The sequence below is a fragment of the Macrosteles quadrilineatus genome, unplaced genomic scaffold, assembly GCF_028750875.1.
Source record: "Macrosteles quadrilineatus isolate MER2022 unplaced genomic scaffold, UCM_ALF_1.0 Scaffold_5__1_contigs__length_97177068, whole genome shotgun sequence".
Classification (NCBI taxonomy): domain Eukaryota; kingdom Metazoa; phylum Arthropoda; class Insecta; order Hemiptera; family Cicadellidae; genus Macrosteles; species Macrosteles quadrilineatus.
This window is the reverse complement of record NW_026542598.1, coordinates 75,045,967-75,067,131: the sequence shown is the minus strand read 5'-3', so window position 1 is coordinate 75,067,131 and position 21,165 is coordinate 75,045,967. Positions and strand designations below refer to the sequence as shown.

Here is a 21,165-nt window from a genome sequence, read left to right as displayed (position 1 = left end):
GTTTTAAACATTGGGTCAGCTTAACAACATTTTATTAATGGTTAATAAAAGGAACAGCTGATTCCCTTGACGCTAGCTTGTGTTTGAGAATTACTATGCATTTCAATGCACGTTTTGAAACAGCTGATTATTGAGAACTTAACATATGTTTTGGAGTATCTTCCACCATGGGTATGTTCCATAACTAGTGAAGTATAAATTGTTTGGAAAATGTAATGAAAGCGAATACGAAAATTGCAAATTTCTTTCTGTATCCATGACAACCAATGGATGATTAGTTTTTTAAGCTTAACACGGCTACATCAAGCCTTAAAAAAGTGTCCTCACGATTTTTAAGATTAGAAATAAGATAGAAACCTTTCCAGGCATATACAGTTAAACAAGAAGCACACGTTTTATGGGGATTGGATGGACGATTTGGTAATGCATAAAGGAATAAGTTTAGGGTATAAAGACGTTGGTTCGTATTGTATGTAGTTACTCACAATCTTAGAAGATGATTATATTTGAGGCATCTACTTACCTGAAAAAGGAAAAAATACATTATTATTGTATTAATATAATTAAAAGTATTTAAGCACTTGAAAAACTGAATTATTGTAGAAGTAGTAACAATTAAGATTGCCCAAACAAATCATATGTATATTGCGAAAGAGGCATTTAGATTTGTAAAAGAATTACTTGTAAAGGGAACTTGAAGACTACATACTTCGTAAAAATGAATAAATTCACAGTCTAAAACAATAACAGCCACGAGGAAAATATTAATTTATTTGAAGAGTTTTTGTCCATAAATTGGTAAATTAAGGCATAAAACTGGTTTACAAAATATTAAAAGTGTATCAAGAGATAAATCTGAAATGAGAAACTAAATTCTGTAAAAAAATGTGTCTGTCACAAACACTAAATTTCACCAGGAAATAGTGGCAATAGTTTTACCGCCCTTACACATTTACTGTCTGATAGGCAAATAAATTTCATGATTATGAGTGTCAATAAATGTAATTCATTTAATAGATGGAAAACTTTTGTTATTTTCGTTGCACTTAGATAAACAAAAACAAAGCATTTACAAAGAAAAAAACGCTTTTATATGATTGCTAACGTTCTGAAAATGATTATTATCAAATGTATTCCTGTAGCCTATGTATGTTTGTCCACTATGCATTGTCATATTGTTGATTGGAACGTCGGGTATTTTGTGTAATCGTCCTGTATATATGTATATATACCCAGGAAGGTTTCCGACTCATTACCGATCTTATAATATATTAAAATATACTCCCAAACTTTTAAAATTATAACTGTGATAAACCCATAGAAACAGAAGGTAAATTGAAATGTTTACCAAGTTTTGATTACTTATGACAGATAATTTTTTTTACAATTTAGAAACAGCTAATAAACATAGTGCTGGATTTGGTCTTCGCAAAGAGAACGGGAATTTGTAAATCAAACAGATTTTACAAATATTTAAGTAAACTAATATACATCATTTGCAATGTTTTATTGTTTTATAACTTAAAGTAGAAATGTTGAAACTTTTTACATTAATAGCTACAACTTTTAGGTAATTAAGTTCATTTTCCTTAGTTTAATCAATGTACTGAAAGTTTGCTGATAGGAATCGACAAGAACATTTTGTATGAATAAGTATAATATTAAAATTTAGTGTACAAATGGTGAAAACTTGACTTTAAAGAACTACTTTTTCTTTTGCACACTACTGCATTCTACTGGACTTTAATTAGACTATATTTTATTATATCTATACGATGCCAACCCAACAGAGAATACAATTTAGGGCGAAGGTATGAAAGAATAAATATGATACCATTGTTAATAAGATCAGCTGATTATTTTGCAATTAAAGAATACAATAAAATGAGGAAACCCACATGTATACATACATAGACAAGCGGTATAGTCCATAACAGCTGTTCGCACGCGTCTAGTGTCCGTGTACTGTACACCACTACACTCTCACAGCTACCAGACGCCACTGAGTATTTTTAGCCTTGCAAAGGTCAAGAAGATAATTGTTTTGCTTCGAATAAAACAAACATTGAAACATTACCGTTGATACATTGGATTGCCAACTTTTAGTGTGAGCTGTTAATGTTTCTTAAATACTTTCTCCATAACGTGTTGGTTTGAAAATTAGGCCTACATAGTTCAATTTCATAAACCATAAGAAATAATACAATAAATTAATAATTGAAGCGGAAAAGTTACATGTTACGATAAATAATAACATAATTTTAATATTTATCAACATTGCTATTTGAAACTATATAACAAATCTAACTCTAACAACCTCGTACGTTATCTCTATAGCAGAATTTGAAGCCAATTTTGATGCGTTTTTCATGTCTAGTAACGTTTAAGACAACTAAAATGTTTCCTTTAACTGTACTGTGCACCTATTTGAATTTGGGTTGGCATAAATATTACAATAGAAAAAAGCGAGAGAGCCTGGATAAATTGATATATTAAAAAGAAAACTGAATTAACACTGTGATGCATTTCTTAGTAATCATTGAACGGTTCGATTTGCAAACTATGGAAACATAGGAAAGTCATAGAACACCACCAAGGAGAGAAACATTTTTTTTAGAATTTATAATGGTTATTATCGACAACCTAATGCGGCTATGAGTAAGGCTGTTAGAAAACACTAAAAACTAGTTTAGCTTTTGAAAAATGATAAGATATTTACAAGAAATGTTGATTAAAAACGATCTGTTATGTACATCTTGAGTATTTCCATAATCTTTGAGTCGAATCTTTTAATATATTTAGAAATTATGGCTGTTAAAATAATGCCTGTAATACTTAGCAATTGCTCGAATTCGAGCAACAGGGACACTAGTACATATTAATTGTGTGATTATAGACTGTTTAAAACAAACATTCGTCAAACTAAAACGTAATACGTTTCGTACCTTTGGAAAACTAATGCAGTAAATCAAATCATGTACAAACCCGTTTTCATCTTTATTAATTAAAAATTAAGCTGTGGAATTACGGATTTCGGTTTTGTCAGGCAATCAGTTTTTCTCATAAACTGACAAACAGGATTAGAACGAAATCCACTGATTAATGAGGGTAAAGAAATTAATTTGAGCATTAATAAACCCATCGGCCCAAACATTGCTAAACCCTGAAATAATGAAGGCTTATTACATATATGAGGTTGTATTGTTATAATGTTGTCATAATGAAGCTTCACTACAGTGCTGTTACATTCGCTATTTAGTAACGTAATAAAATACGATTGTTCAACATATTAGACTACTATAGTACAATAGGATTATAGTCTATGTTTTTAGCACATGTGATTAATATATCAGAGTTTGTATGTAATCCTACTAATATTATAAGTGAGAAAGTTTGGATGTATGGATGGATTGATGGATGGATGGTAGATGTGACATGTAAATGCGAAAAATACTGGGCGGATTGGGCTAAAACTTGGTGTGAAGATAGCTCACACCATATCCGATTAACCTATAGTAACATTCTAATTTCAAAAATCCTTTCCGGCTCCACCCCAGTGGCTCTGGAGCTTCCCCATGTTAAACTTCTGAGTATTAATATTTAAAAGGAATAAAATAATTATGTTAGCTGTTTCAACTACACAAGTTGGTCCTATGATATTAAATAGCATTACAAAGTTATAAGGTTTACTAAAAGGGTGAAGTACTATTATTTTTTTTTCATTCATGACAACATCTAATCTCAACCAACTAGCAACAAAAAGCTGTGAAATATTAGAATTTAACTATTTTGTTTAGAGGCAGTGCTAGAACATTATGGCTATGGTAGATGTGCTATACTATAGCATACCATATAAATTAAAAGACCAAATTTTCTTAAACCGTGTCCTCTCCCATAACTGCAATAGGCATTTTATACTTATATGCCAACCCCGTACGAAGGACGGGTACTCTGCTAGTATTTAAATATTCTCATAAAATATTCGTCTTTTACGAAGTCATTCCATTATTTTCAACATAATGGTCAACTTTTATAGTATCTATCTATATATTAATAGGCAAGCATGTTTCTTTAAAACCTTTTTTCTCAGCTCGTGTGCATCGTAGGGAAAATCTACGCATACCGTTGGAAAGCTATTTTCCTGTAGGTGTGCAGAATCCCTTTATAAATTTAAATAGGCTCAAAGATAAGCACAAAAAATGAGTTTAAAAATTTGAAAAAATTAACATGGATCTTATGCGTTGCTATGCTGGTTACGAAATAACAACGAAATATAAACAGAAAATCAAAACAAATGGAGGAAACTCCAATCACATGTTTTATTTACAGTGTGGGGTGAAAATAGATAAGTGAGTACATTACATATTTTTGGTCGAGTTTCGACCACGGGGCGTGCTCTCGTTTATTTAAAACTGATACCTAAAAAAAGAACCGGTTAGAAAATGTTTACGGTCAAGTAAATCAGTGAGTAGATTGAAAGATACGTTTAATTTGACGTCACTATAACTTACCTACTTTGCCGCACACCTTTTACTTTGTCGCACACCAGTATTCCAACAAAAAGAAACATAAAACAGCGTACTTTTATAATGCACATAATCCGTGTACGCTTGAAAATAGGTTGGCAACACTTAAAGATACTAAGACTACGATCAGCTGTTTCAGTGTTTCCCATTTCGTTCAACGTTTGGATTAAACCTAACCTAAAACGTGTTGTTTAGTGTTTGAAAGACTAATTATTTAGATGCTTTTTAATAACTAAAGGAAAATATAATGTGTAACAAGACCACTAGTTACACAAATAACTATTGTATCACAGTATACTTTGTTAAGTATGGATAATGCAATCGTGAATATTTCGTCAAAAAAGCAAGTGATATCGTTGGCTTTGATTATTACATTAGTAACGATTTGACATAATGAACATAGAGTATAAGCTGCCTTATAACTTGTCAGCCTTTGTAACATAGAGTAATGCCAGTTGAACAGGTGTCACAGTCACATACAGATCCCTCTATGAATTGAAATGCATACATTCGGTTGTTATAATGCTATTCAGTGTAAAAATAGTATTCTATGCCATTTTTATAAACAGTTTATCGGCATTTTAAAACATACTATTTCATTTATCTACAGACAACATAACACAACATTGGATTGAAGTATAACAACGTATATATTTTTTATCGATGTATTTTGATACAAGAGTTCTTCTGAGACATGTAAAGTTCAAATTTAGGTTAAGCGAAGTATTTATTCAACGGCATTTGTGGCACCAAAAAGAAAAAAACAACAATTTCTATTGGCCTACTTGTTTATATTTTATCTGTCTACGTTCATCTAAAAAATATTGAACGTACAAAAATAAATGAAAGTTAGAGCTAGTTATTAAAGTTTCAATAATTTTAGAGCTTACGTTGGTTGTTTGCAACTGCGTTTTCCATAATAGTTACTTCCAAGAATTATATTATCTTCTCATCATATCAGGGATCAACACATTTTTCATTAAAGCCACTGTTCAAACCCCTCCAAAAAGAATATAAGGATGCATTTATTGCACTTTATAACTTCAAACGAATAAACTAACTTTTTATACCTAGCGAGACATGTATAACTAAATAAATTGTTGGGTTTAGTTTTGATCCATCATATCTAAATCTCTAAAGATACATATAATCATTACAAAGATTTACCTTAATGAAAAATAAATCATTGTGGTTGACATTACTGTATTTAGGATTAATTCGAGATATTTTAACATCGACGAGTATTGGACGGTGGAAATAAGCTGTCGCAGAATTTATTACCAAACCGACTTTCATTTATTAGTCCCTGTCCAGTCTGCTTTGTGTGCCGAGTCAGTTGATGGCAAGTCAATACCTTAGGCGTGACATGAAAATAATCAAATTTTAATTGAAACTCTTTTTTGTTTCCTTTCCTGGATAAGTTCTGCAGCCTCAATATCGAAAGTATGATGTATTACACAACTAATCACATATTGGAAACACATTTATGTACCGGTACTCAAATACGACAGAAGTGGTGGGTTATTTTATTCAGCTTGGTCTAATAATTTTGACCACCATTGTGGTCCTTTGTAACAACAATATGTATGCATATTGAGATATTTAAGATAGCGAGTATTCTCAAAGATATTGAGTATACTTGAAAATCACATTTACTCAGTCAGAAATGTGTAAAATCGAAATTCATAAAATGTTTTTCGAATTCATAACATGCTTTACGACTCGAGCTCAAATTTCACGACAAAGATGAAGCCGAGGTCGGAAAATTAGCGAGGATTAAAAGACAATTTTAGTCTGATGATGAACCATATTTTTGGTTATATTGCATCATTGAAACAAACTAATTGAGAAAACTAAAATACTTTACATGTAAAGACAACCTCTTAAAACGACTTCGAGCTTGTTTTCAATTTTGCTAATGCAAACAAGAATCTGTTTAGTAAGAGATTCGATCATTTCGTCTATTAAAATTGTGTTGGTGTACATAATACTCACGAATACTTAAACAGAACCGGTATGGATCATAAAAATAAACAAATTATGTACCGGTAACTGGTTCAAAAGTAAACATTATTTAACATTGATTGAATGGAACTGTCTAAATGATATGTTAATGCTTTTAGTATATGATTCGGGCCACCAAAACGTCATTTGTTTACGTTTATGATCCATACCGGTCCGTTCAAGTATTTGTGATTATACTATAGATGTAGAACTAACTGATAGTAAGCTGCAACCGATTAATACAATTCGATATATGCGATCGATTAAAATTAGAGTTAAGAACAGCTGATTTTCTTTTACTCCCTAGGGACTAAATATGCTTATTTTACTCACTAGGGACTAAAATTCTTTAAACTCCCTAGGGAGTAAAATAGCTACAATAGACCCATAACGCAAGTTTGCTACGGCCTTTTTGCTGCAGTATGACGAAAAACTGTTTATAAGCTTGTGTCAGTATGATGACGTCACCCGAAAGTAACATGGGAGCTGTTGCTGTTGGTGACAAAGCATTAACGTCACTCCGGCTTGGGCCTTTAATACACTTGTGACGTTGCTGGCCACGTCTGGAGTTTATAAAGTTAGTGCAACCGGCTTGAGCGAAATTGTTGCTTAAGTAACATAAAGTAACAATGAAAGACTTAATGTTATAACAAAGTCGTACAATACAAACATGCTTTGCCGTAGGACGACGTACGGAGTATACAAATAGAAAACAGTTCAAAAACATGTTTCTGCGGTTAACCAGATCGACTGAATCACGAAGGTGTTGTTGTTGGGACGATAAGGGAGTGACATATGTAAAAAATAAATGAAGACCCCTTTATACAGTACTAAGCTAATACAGTTTGCCTTTGCTGTTTGCTCATTCAACTTGACAATCAACAATGAAGAACGATCTAAAGGCAATCAAGAGTTAAGGTTAAGGATGGTTATACTATTTTATGGTAAGGATTGATTTTCAACGTATAAAAATATGTCAATTTATTGGTCTAACAGCTCTATTGTTTAGTATAGCTGTTTGACCCAACAGCTGTTTAAAATTGATCAATATGTTATGTTCCTTAATTTTGTTAAACAAGCGTTACCTAAAGTTGAAAGTTTTGTAATTCTCTACAATTCTATAAGTTGTTTCCTCAATCTGCTTTTTTCGACTAACCCTAAGAATGTAAATTCAGAAAAGATAAAAACTTTCACAATCATTCCTACACAAAGTAGTATTACCCTGAAATATACAGATTAAAATAAGATACTTTACTGTACACAATACAGTTAGGGTTTAGGTCGACCTTTTACATAATAAACTTAAATTAAATCAACGTACAAATGCACGAAAAACAGTAAAATGAAATATCACGTGCTTGAATAATGATAAACCTGTGATAAATTACCTTCGTAAGCTTAATCCATCATTAGTACTGATTACAATCATCATTGTCAGGCCAGCATTAATTAATGATTAGGAACAGGATTGATTATTCAGGGGTATTATAATCCAGTCGTGTACATGTATTTACATATCTTTAAATCAATCAATTTGCAGGTGAAGACGGAATAGAACGTTGAATAAACCAATTAGCGTAAATTATATGAATTACCTACATAAAACTTATAAAATTATGCCAATTGAATGGGAAACTATGCGATCACGCCATTTGTTCTAAAAAAAATCAGATTTAACATGTGTTTACAAATTATTTTATCGTGCATTATATTAATGTGAAAGATTAATACCAATGAATACTGATTATAGAAACAACACTTATAATCAGTCAGCTGAGTATAGGTTGTCCAATCACGTGACCAAACCTCGATGTATGACTGTGTGTTGATCAACTTCTGATACATTACTGGTTGTGTACACATGTAGGTAATGATGCATCGTCCAAGTCCAATATGTGAGTAGTGATGATGTATGACCAGCAACACTAATCAATCATCTGAGTACAGGTTGTCCAATCACGTGACCAAACCTCGATGTATGACCTGTGTGTTGATCAACTTCTGATACATTACTGGTTGTGTACACATGTAGGTAATGATGCATCTACCTAGTCCAATATGTGAGTAGTGATGATGTATGACCAACAACACTAATCAATCAGCTGAGTACAGGTTGTCCAATCACGTGACCAAACCTCGATGTATGACCTGTGTGTTGATCAACTTCTGATACATTACTGCTTGTGTACACATGTAGGTAATGATGTATCGTCCAAGTCCAATATGTGAGTAGTGATGAAGTATGACCAACAACACTAATCAATCAGCTGAGTACAGGTTGTCCAATCACGTGACCAAACCTCGATGTATGACCTGTGTGTTGATCAACTTCTGATACATTACTGGTTGTGTACACATGTAACAATGATAATGAATGATGCATCCAACATTTGTAGGTAGGCATGTCGTTTCACCACCAAAATCAATGATCAACCTAACACCTCAACACTAATATGTAAGGTCCAGCAGTGCTTCTTTTTCGCCTGTATTAACTACTGTGAGATTCTACATGTTGAAACATTATATTAGCCAATGGCATAAAGGCAATTACTAAAAATAGATTTGAGACTTAATATTTTAAAATTGATTACTTCGTGGACTCACTATGTGTTTAAAATTAATCAGGGATCTGGACGCTTAAGGGGAGTCCGAGGTCCTTTCTTTAGTAATGTTAACTAAATGTCACTTTTCTCAGGATTAGAACAGGTAGGATAGTGAAACTTGGTATACTTTTATATTAACTAATAAACTAGTCACAGACACAAGATTTTACATTTAAAATATATAAACAAATATTGTATGTGTTTTTATAGATTTTTAAAATATTTGTTTAAAGCATAAATTTAATTTCTTTACAGGCTTCTACTAAATATATGATGAAACCCTTATGTCTGTGTTTAGAATAAGTCACTAAGACTACATGGTAAAAATTTCACAGCTGTATGTATTACCAGTCCTGAAATAAATGACATTAAAGTTCTAAAAAGTAAATTTGCGGAAATCGGCAAGAAAAGCCTCCAAGAGTCTACGAGTTTCACCTTTAAAACGTCACTGCAATGTTATGGAAAATATATTTTTTATACATTTCTAGGTTAGTAATTAAAAAAGTAAGTATACCACTTTAAAGAAGAAATTCTGTGCTATTAAAAGGGCATAAAAAGTAAAAATTAAAAATAATTTAAAAAATTTGACTTGGACTCCCCTTAAGCTACATTTAAATTACAAGGAAAATTGTGGTTAGGATTCCATTATAAACTGTAGGTCCCTTAATTTCCATTGGCTGTATGGGCTATTTTTTATCAGCTGTGTATAAGGAACATATCGGATTATGGATCCTTTTAGAGATTTTAGAGATCTACTCAAACGCAATGCACACTGCACAGGGGACCCAAAGTTCATTTAACATGTTTTTTTAGTTACTAATGTAACTTTACCAATAAAAAGTTGTTTACTTATTTAGGTATATAAAACTAAAGAATTTTGACACCTTTTTGAAAAATTTCTGTACATTAAAATTTAGTTTGGTTTTAATTTGCGTCTCCGAAACCTGTAATGGAATAGAATGTCTCCACAAATGTTGATGTATCCATTACACGCAGGTCTAAGTGACGCACAGTTATCCAGGCACAACAAATGGGACACATAATCCGACAGTGACAAGTGATGTGCATTTGGATTTCTGTCTCACCAAGTGAATTTGCAACGTTCTTCAATCTGATTGATAAACTGGCATTACATAAACAGCCTGCGTACATCATTCGGTTGTAATAGAAACTTTAAGATGGATAAAATTATCTATGTAACTGAGCTGTGCTGTGAATGACATCTTTATCACTTTAATAAGAAATAAACGTATTTTGTGTATGTTTTCCGCCGAAAATAAATGCAGGAAAGGTGCTGATTGCTTAGTAAAATTACACGCAAGTATGTGGACAAAAAAAGTATCAACTTTGATTATGAAACACAAGGTATTTTAGGAAACATATTTTTTATAATACTCCAATAGAATATTTTATATCAGTTGAAGAAGGCTAGGGACAGAACGTTGGTAGATGAATGGATTGAGTGGCTTCTGACCTGAGGTATTGGGTTCAAATCCTACAAATCACCGGTGGATTCTAGTTCGGTTTCAGATGGTGTGACCCCTCGTTTCAGAGGAAACGCCTCCGTCACAGCAAACCTGCAGGTTAAGCGAATTTCCATTCGTCCATCTGGTAAGATTTATACAAACATATGTTTCTAGGATGTTAGATTTATTCCCATTTGAAATCAAATTATGGTGAGTAATCAGGTTCGCAACCACAGAGAAGTTACTAAAGTGTGTTTTAGGTAAAATCTCAGTATATTAGCATGTTATTCCATGGGAAATGTTCTAAAAGGAAAAGTCATGTGTTTAGGTGATGATAAATTTCTGCTTTATATAACCAACTACACTTTAATTCAAATAATAAGTAATTGCTGTATGACGTAGCTTTAATATTATTGGTACTCTAAACGTCTTCTTTCATTTTAGCTTCTTAAAGGTTTACAATTAACTATTAAAAAAAAGTTAGAAAAGAAAACTCTAAGTATTCTGATACCTCGGGTATAGGAGCCAATTAGGGTTCTCAAAGAGCTCGTTTTCATATTGCAAGCTTGTTATTGCCCCTCTACAAGTCAGTCAGCTGATATTATCGATACGTCACAGAAAGGTTGTGGTTTAAGAATATTATTTAAAGTGCATTCGGGACATACTACTGAATCGGCTGATTAACTGTTGAAACATGAAAGCCTAGATTTTTATTGTTTTTGTGGCCAAATTAATTACGTTTAAAGATGATAAATTTTGTTATAATCTATATATGAAGATATTTTAGACATTATGGCAACGTTGTTTCAAACTGACTACAAGACACATACTATAAAATCAAGAATAAAATTTTCCCTCCTGCAAAGGGTTACCCCCTTTGAATAAATTTTTTTAGCAACAAAAATCGTTAACTGTTACACGAAAGTAAGAACATATATTATTATAACAAAATCAGTAAACCACAATTGCAAAATCCGTATTCCCAGAACCAATAGTTACCATAAACTGAGTTTGACAGCTGTTGGTGTTGAACAATTCCCCAAACGCGATTGTTATGAACACAGAGTAGCAACAGTAATTAGTAGCTGTGATTGCCACCTGCAGCGCTGTATACTCTGTGTGCCGGCTATATGTATAACTTCAGTAATTAACGGGACAACTACATAGTGAACAGCAGGAAGTGCAATCAAATTTTTGGTAGACTTGACATATAGTTTCTAGCCTAAAGCATGTTGAACTTGACATATTCAACATGCTTTAGGCTGAAAACTATGTCAACTGAAACTTTGTTAGATTCAAGGTTAGCCACTTGGGTAGCTGAGTGGTGCTCGCCTTCAAATTTGAATGTTGCTGCTTCAATCCTGAGTGGGTTGGATTTTTGGATCCTGACTTAAATTGTCATTAGGACATCAATCGATGAGGATATACTATCAAAACATTGTATATAGTAACGTTGTAGATATAATAAGGGATTTCGTTCCCTGCCATGACTATTTTTAAGGTCACTTCGCCCCCTTGAGTTAATTAACTCAAAAGTTCACATTAATTTTAAATATTCAGCGTTGCTAATTAACTTTCTTTATCCTATATTGTGTTATATGAGCAATGTTTGCTTGTATGTATGTAGGCCTATGTTTGTATACCTGTTTGCTTGCTTGCACAAATACATTGAAAACGGCTTCGACGATATCCTTCAAATGTAATAAATAATTTATTTCTGGCCTAAAAACGTGATTGACGAAAGTCACTAACTCCGGAAAATTCCTGTTTCACCACACAACTAATTTGAAAACTAAACAATACAACTTTGGCCTTATGGGTTGCCAAGTAACCATGTTGGTTGAACTAAATAACAAGGAAAAGGTTAACAAAAGACTTATAAAATGTGTTAACAAAGCCATCAAACATGTTGTTATGAACTAATATTATGTAAACTAGAAAATTTCAAAATACAGTAAGAAGGAAAAACATCAGTTGTAACTTAAGCAAAGATTAGACTGAAGATAACTCGATATGGAGTAAAATGGAAATAATGTAAACTACTGTATACTGAGCCATGGCTCGGTCCCCAGGTACTAACGGTTTAAATAACTATTGTAATCAAACAGCTGATTCTTTTGTTGAATATTTAACCATAGTGGGACCGTAAACAAGACACAGAAGAAACAGTTTGGATGGATAGATGGATGGAAATATGATATCCTACTTTAAAGAAATTCAACTTGATTGAGTTAGGCAAATCACTCTTCAGTCTTAATGGCGTAGTTCTAGATCTTCGAAAAGTAATAGAGTATCATATTATTTTTTCCTTGGAATTAGGTTTTGAACCCTTATATAATGCACAATTTTAGCTTGAATACCATCGTCTTGAATTACTATTACCTATTGTTTCAATGATTGATGCAATATAAGAGAAAATCTTCACTTGCACGTAAATATATTGCATTGTAGTTAAGATTTACTTTTGGAAGTATTGTTTCTTTAAGAGAAGGCAGAAAATAAATTTCATTCTTACAAATAAATTGGTGAGATTTGAAACAATAAATATAGGATTACATTTAACAATTAATTTAACAATCAATGTTAATTAGTTTGGTTAGACTTTACCATCAATTCTTTCTTAAATCATATGTTTATAATTATAAAAAAAAAAATGTTAGTGTTTACTTTCAAAAATGTAAATACAATATGAGTTGAGTGACCAAGTCCACTTTTTCTGAGTTATTATCTACTAGCTGTAACCCGCGGGCTTTGCCCCGTTTAACTTCTTAATTTTTAAGATTATCTCGTTCGCATGGCTTAATCACGTCCTGGTTGAAGTTTGTTCGCTACGCTCACTCACCTTTAGGTTGGAGCTCGTTCGCTACGCTCACTCACCTTTAGGTTGGAGCTCGTTCGCTGCGCTCACTTGCCTTCAGGTTAGCTCGTTCGCTACGCTAACTCGCCTCTAGGTTGAAGTTCGTTCGCTACGCTCACTCACCTTTTGGTTGCAAATTAGCTGTTGTCATAAATGTAAAAGAAATAATAGTGCTGCACCCTGTTGGTAATCCTTGTAACTTTAATGCTATTGAACATCATAGAACAGAACCAACTTGTTTAGTTGAAACAGCTGTTAAGATTCAATAATTCCATTTCTCATAAGGTTAACATGGGAAACTCCAGAGCCACTGGGGCGGAGGCTGAAAGGATTTTTGAAATAAGAATATGCCTATATGTTAATCGGGAATGTGAGCTATCATCATGCCAAATTTCAGCCCAATCCGACCAGTATTTTTCGCGTTCACTTGTCACAAACATCCAAACTTTCTCATTTATAATATTAGTAGGATAATTTCTTTATAGTTAAACATTTTTAATATGTTAGTTCTAGTAAATAATATATGATTTTACCACATAAAAACGTGAAAATAAACGGATAATTTAAAACAACGTCCGTTATGTATTTGCAATTAGAAGTGTTTTATTGGGCCAGCAAATAGTAAAATTATAGTTCTAGTTATACAGGGTTAGTAAAAAGTGTGGAGACCCCCTGTTATTTTGTTAACGGCCCATACTAGAAAAACCAAACTTGGCACAACTTTATGGCATGTTATGAAGTACTTTTTTTGGCATAACTACCAACTTGGTGTAACTCCCCAAAATGGGGGATTTTGATGGGAACTCAAAAATTTCAAATGAAAACACCCATGGAGTGACCCATCATTTTGAAGGTACTGGTAAAAGAAAACCAAAATGGATTGAGATAGAGACCTCTAATTTGCGTTTTTGGTTTTCTTTTACCAGTACCTTCAAAATGAGGGGTCACTCGATGGGTGTTTGTATTTGAAATGTTTGAGTTTCCCCCAAAATCCCCCATTTTGGGGACATACACCAAGTGGCAGTTATGCCCAAAAAGTACTTCATAACATGTCATAAAGGTGTGCCGAGTTTGGATTTTCTAGTATGGGCCGTTAAAAAAATAACAGGGGGTCTCCACACTTTTTACTAACCCTGTATATAGTTTTCTGATTTAGGAGGGAATAAGAGTATCATGTTGGCATTACTTTTCATTGTTCACGATCGGGAGTGTCATGAAAAATTCAACCAAACAAGGTTTAGCTCAGCGAATGCAACATTAATGACCAATCAACAGCTGATCCACCCATACACAAATGTTTACTAAAAAAAATAAATAAAGACACATAAAAAGTTATCCGGTAATTTCATTGTCATTGGCAATTAATTATTATAGAAACTTTAATAAGTGTGATAGCCTTTTAAAATGGATGCATTTTTTTACGTCATGTACGTTTTCTGAAAACTCTAGGTGTTGGATTATACTCCAAGTTCATTTTGTGTTTTGCTGTTACTATTAAATAAATTGTAAAATGTAAAATCATGAAAACTTATTTAACTGGCAAATACTACCAACAGTATGGGGAGTGAGCGGCTCTAGTGGTATAGCTCGGGGGTTCGGTACCCGAGGTCCCGGGTTCTATTCCCACCAATCACCAGTAGTTTATCTGTGATAAAGCCGTGACCCCTCTAGGTCTAGCCTGAAGTAATGTGTAAAACTGCTCCGCCAAGAATCTACCAACCTAGGATGTGAAGGTGGGGAAAAACTGCCAACAGTAAGAATTCTAATGCAGTAAAGTATATTAAATTCAGATAGTAAAAATGTGTATAGGTCACACCTTAGTTGGTTTTTTTGTTTAGTTTTATTGTTTGGCTAAGGTATATTTATTTTTAGAGAAAACTAACAATTTCTTCAACAACGCAGTTATATTTAAATTATTATTAACAACTTTAAAGGGTTATTACATGAACCAAAATACTATTAATTAAAAATTAATGTTAACATAATATACTATGAAACATTATAAAACACATTTTTGCCCCATGAAAAATTTAATATCAAGCATTCTTACAACTCAATACAGCCCTTCAACTTAGTTCTTTTATATCATACTTCTAAAGACGCCTGCTTTAATTAAAGGAGCATCGCCATTGAAAAAGTACTGGGAAAGTTGGACCTTTATGAAAGTGTCATCGTTGTAAATTATTTTTCCCGGTCGGAACGGGCAACTTGATCAAAACAGATAGCACCTTATCATTTATAAGAGACAATCTTTACAAATCAAATTTAAATAGTAATATCATCGACTATTGGATCAATAGTCAAAGGCATGTGCAACATTATTGGATTTCTGCTACCTTTGTTGTATCAAGGGAGAGAAGATACATGGAAGTAATATTGTAACAGTTCTAGGTACGACAGTTTCTGATTACCTATCGCACTTTTACAATGTACTGCACTCAATAATTCAACTAATTTACAACATCCTTTTCATAAGACAATGTTCCATATGAGGCGATGGAGGTCTAAAGTTTAGAAGTGGATATTTCTGGCTTAGGGGTATGGGTTCAGAATATGAGATCAACAATAACTTTTAGCTTTTTACCCATGACCAGATGGTTCGGATTCTACTGTATTACTAACTATTCACTAAACACAAAAGGGTTGGTCTGTCGGGCGAGAAAACCTCTGCATTGGAGCTTCAAGTTCCTTATTTAATGAGCAAAGTTAATTAAAAACACACTTAATTTACTTTTGTGGTGTACAACCCCTTGCTTATGATATTAATAATAAGCAACTTATTGTATTACCGAGTTTATCTGAGAATAAATTGCAAACAATATTGAACAATTAACAATTACTTAATTCAATATTTGTGATGCTTTTTACACAATTTAGCCCCGTTTGAATTGATTTTTTATGTTACGTTATAGATTTTTCCTATTCATGCTTTAATTAAGATTCGGTTTTAATGTTAATCTTTAAACAAAGGTTCGATGCGTATGGAGATTTTGATGAAATTCCGCGATAAAGAGTGCTGATTTAGCTAAGGGAACGAAACTAGGTTAGGTTCTTATTACTGTAGATTTTAATCGCTTACCTTCAAAGGATAAGTTGGTATCAACGGTAAAAGTAAAAGAACATCACTTTGTAGTAAACTTTACGGAACTAGAACAATCTCAAAGTTTTAGAGGGTTAAAATAGAGATATTCGTAAAATTATTAAGTATTTATGATTGGGAATAGTAAAAAACAGGCACTATTTTTTGACAGTTTATGTTAAAGTCTCGTACCAAATAAGTGTCAAGAATGAATATAGATATGTACTGTTTAGACAGCTCAAAACTTGTAAAATAAAATATCCGTTTTTTATGATCTTTCGAAGATAAATTGTACTTTGGTGTTTGGCCTAATGGTACCTATTTCTCGGCACCATTTGTATTTTCAACGTGTTTTTGTACGGGAGTGATCGAAACCCTGGTCTTGTAGATGTTAAATTTCAACCATTTGTTGGATTGGCTATTATATTTAGCCCAATTACCAGTTAGGTGTATCTAGGTGCGGTAATGATATACCTTGGAATCGAACCAGTGACCTTCAGATTAAATGTGAGCACTATAATAACCACTCTGCTGAATGGAAAATTTCGTTGTATACAAACAAAAATAATTTTGACATAACAAGAAAAAGCCACATAGCGTGAAGAATGTTAATGTGTAATCTAGTGGATTACAAAAATTTGTCTCATTTAGTAGTTATAAAAATAAACAAAACTTGTGAAATTAATTTAAGGTATGTCGCTAGCCTTGTGGTTAGCGTTGTGGACTTCGATGAGGGAGGGCGGGTTCAATTTCCGGTACATTCACAACAAACATGGGTTTTGAACGCTTTCCCTAAAATTTAACACTTTAGATTGCCTCTCTTGTAAAAACTGCCACCATGCGTAAACAGTGATGAAATTAGTGGCTAAATTTCCCAGCTAACTCTATTTTGAGGAATATTGGTGCTATGCAATTATTTATTTTGTATTTATATACAAATTTATTCTAAAATGTTTGAAAATAAAAATAAAGAATTTGAAAATATATAATTTCACAGGTAAGAGAGCCTAGTAGCCCGTTCTAGCGTGAAGGAGTGCTTACATTAATCGCTCAGTCACAGAACAGCTGGTTGGAAACGGCTGCAATTATTCTAATCACCGGGCTATCTGGACCGTACTGACATGAAAATTACTTACATCAGGGAAAAGGACATTGGATATGTAATATACTTTAGTATATTCGTCAATAAATCACATTTCCTTCAGTTAAAACCAATAAGATAATACTACCAGCTTATCATTTTCATAAGCTTACTTTTTCAAATGATAAATTTTGAAATAATAAAGAAATATAATAGGTACAAAACTAAAAATCTATCACTACTGTAGAATACTTATTGTATTGATTTTAAAATGATATTTTTAAACAATTACATGGTTAGGAAAAATAGTTTTGTTACATGGTCTTTCAAAAGAATGTTTAGGTCAACTACGTTAGGCCTGTATAATTAATAAAAATATAGGCCTGTATAATTAATAAAAATAAACATTTTTAGTTAAATAAAAACTTTGATCCTTGGTCAAAATTAATTACTTGGCCATATATAGGGTTTGTACGAATAACCTAATTCCAAATGGAAAAGAAACATGTGACCATTTGTATATGCCAAGTATTGATACTGTATTGTTTTAGCTATAATATAGTTGTATTAACGTAAAACGTAGGATTATATAATTTTAATTTATATAATTATTTTTAGGAAATATATAATTTTAACCTGTAAAATATAGTTGTTATATCTTTATTCATATAGGTAGCTTAAGTATATTTTAATATTATGTTACAAGATATTACAATGGTAAATCAATCTAAATATCTTGCAAAGTAAGTTGTAATGTTTTTTAAACTTATCAACTGGATAAAAAAGGGTGACTTTAGATACAAAAAATTGATACATACTTTTTGGTGGGCTTTTTATGACTTATCTGATGTCATAACCCATCCAATCCATCACGAAAAACAACTTTTACGTAAAACCAAGAGTTTGTATTGTTTAAAAAATCTAGATTGAAATACCGACAATGATATCGGTACGCCACTGTGCAAAATGCTGTGGAAAAGAATAATGTAGATCTTTAAATCTCTTGAATAAATTATATTCCAGCCATCATTTACAAAAATAAAACTAAATAGTTCCATTTATTTTATAGAATTCTGTTTGATTGACTAAATTCAAATTAAATGTGCGCTAGAATATAATTTAAAACTTTATCTACACGTTAACTAAGAAAAATGTAAACACTGTGGTTTTTGTTTTAGTTGCCATGAAGATAAATTAATGTTTACTCCCAAATACTTCACTTGGCTTTAGATTCACCGAGATTAAGATTAATTTATTGGAATAAGTAGACTTGTGCGTTGGCAGGGTTTATCTTTGTATCAAATTCTTGCTCGGTTTGGGCAGTTTTTGACTTTGCAAAAACAAATAGATATACAAAAAAAGTTGATTTTGTAATACTATAAATTATAAATAGGCCCTATCAAATATTCTAACGTATACGCAACTTTCATGTTGAAAGTGTCAATAAAACAATACGTATAAAATCTCTTAGAAAGACTAAAGCTGGTTTTAACAAAACAAAAGATTTGGAAGTGTAAAAAAAGAAAATTAAAATAACCATGTTTTTCATGTAAAACATACAATAAGTGAGTGAACAGAGATTGTATCTAAGTGTTGACTTAACCCTCCACCATTCCTGTTAAACAAACAGTAGTCAAGCAAATTGCGATTATAAATGCTAACAACGATGGATTTGATGATCATACAAAAGATTTTCGCCGTTTATCGCTTTTTGGTTTAGTGGTTAGCAATGTTTTTTTATTAGTACAACTAGCTGTACCCGCGGGCTTTGCCCCGTTTAACTTCTTAATTTTCAAGATGAGCTCGTTCGCATGGCTCAATAACGGCCTAATTGAAGTTCATTCGCTACGCTCACTCACCTTTAGGTTGGAGCTCGTTCGCTGCGCTCACTTGCCTTCAGGTTAGCTCGTTCGCTACGCTAACTTGCCTTCAGGTTAGCTCGCGTTCGCTACGCTAACTCGCCTGCAGGTTGAAGTTCGTTCGCTACGCTCACTTACCTTTTGGTTGCAAATTAGCTGTTGTCATAAATGTAAAAGAAATAATAGTGCTGCACCCTGTTGGTAATCCTTGTAACTTTAATGCTATTGAACATCATAGAACAGAACCAACTTGTTTAATTGAAACAGCTGTTAAGATTCAATAATTCAATTTCTCATAAGGTTAACATGGGAAACTCCAGAGCCATTGGGGCGGAGCCGATTGGACGGATCACGAAATTGATGGTGTATAAACTTATTCCATGTAATTCTACACGTATGTACCAAGTTTCGTGGCCATCGGTCCAGCGGTGTCTGAGTTTATCACTGCCAAATATACCAACATCCTCTTCTATACTTATAGATACAGGAAATATATGATTTTAACCTGTAAAATATAGTTTTTATATCTTTCTTTATAGCTTAAGCATATTTCAATATTATGTTACAAGATATTACAATGGCAAATCAATCTAAATATCTTGCAAAGTAGGTTGTAATGTTTATTTAAGCTTATCAATTGAATTAAAAACGCGTGACTTTAGATAAAATCAAATTGATACATAGTTCTTTTGGTGGGTTTGTTTGTTATGACTTATCTGGTGTAATAACCCATCCAATCCATCACAAAAAACTAGTTTTATGTAAAACCAAAAGTGTTCGTATTGTTAAAAAAAAATCTAGATTGAAATACCAACGATGTCATAACCCATCCAATCCATCACGAAAAACAACTTTTACGTAAAATCAAGAGTTTGTATTGTTTAAAAAATCTAGATTGAAATACCGACGATGATATATTGGTACGCTACTGTAAAGAATGCTGTGGAAATGAATAATGTAGTTCTTTAAATCTCTTGTATAAATTATATGTATTCCAGCTATCGTTTACAAAAATAAAACAAAAAAGTTCCATTTATTTTATAGAATTCTGTTTGATTGACTAAATTCAAATTAAATGTGCGCTAGAATATAATTTAAAACTTTATCTAAACGTAAACTAAGAAAAATGTAAACACTGTGGTTTTTGTTTTAGTTGCCATGGAGACAAATTAATGTTTACTCCCGAATACTTCACTTGGCTTTAGATTCACCGAGATTAAGCTTAATTTATTGGAATAAGTAGACTTGTGCGTTGGCAGGGTTTATCTTTGTGCCAAATTCTTGTTCGGTGTGGGCAGTTTTTGAGTTTGCAAAAAAAAATAGATATGCAGAAAAAGTTGATTTTGTATAATTTATAAATAAGCCCTATCAAGTATTGTAAAATATACGAATCGTTCATGTTGAAAGTGCCAATAAAACAATATAAAATCCCTTGGGAACATAAAAGCTTGTTTTAACTAAACAAGTTTTAGATAGTGTTCATGAAAATTAAAATAACGATGATTTTTTCATCTAAAACATACAATAACTGGATTGAACAGAGATTGTATCCAAGTGTTGACTTAACCCTCCACCATTCCTGTTAAACAAACAGTAGTCAAGCAAATTGCGATTATAAATGCTAACAACGATGGATTTGATGAACATACAATAAAGCTTTTCGTCGTTTATCGATATTTAGTGTAGTGGT

General features: G+C 32.4%; 1 protein-coding gene across 3 annotated transcripts in view; it reads right to left on the bottom strand.

The window, feature by feature from the left end:
- Nucleotides 1-21,165, bottom strand: part of LOC128994163 (probable 3',5'-cyclic phosphodiesterase pde-5) — a 151,513-nt gene that overhangs the window by 52,589 nt on the left and 77,759 nt on the right. The window contains exon 1 of one of the 3 annotated variants that reach the window (XM_054418495.1): nucleotides 1,911-1,996. The exons of the other annotated variants lie outside the window; for them this stretch is intronic. Within the exon in view, the coding sequence (XP_054274470.1) occupies nucleotides 1,911-1,932 (22 nt within the window). The 5' untranslated portion in view covers nucleotides 1,933-1,996. Of the gene's footprint in view, nucleotides 1-1,910; nucleotides 1,997-21,165 lie in introns of those variants that run through there. 3 annotated transcript variants of the gene reach the window in all.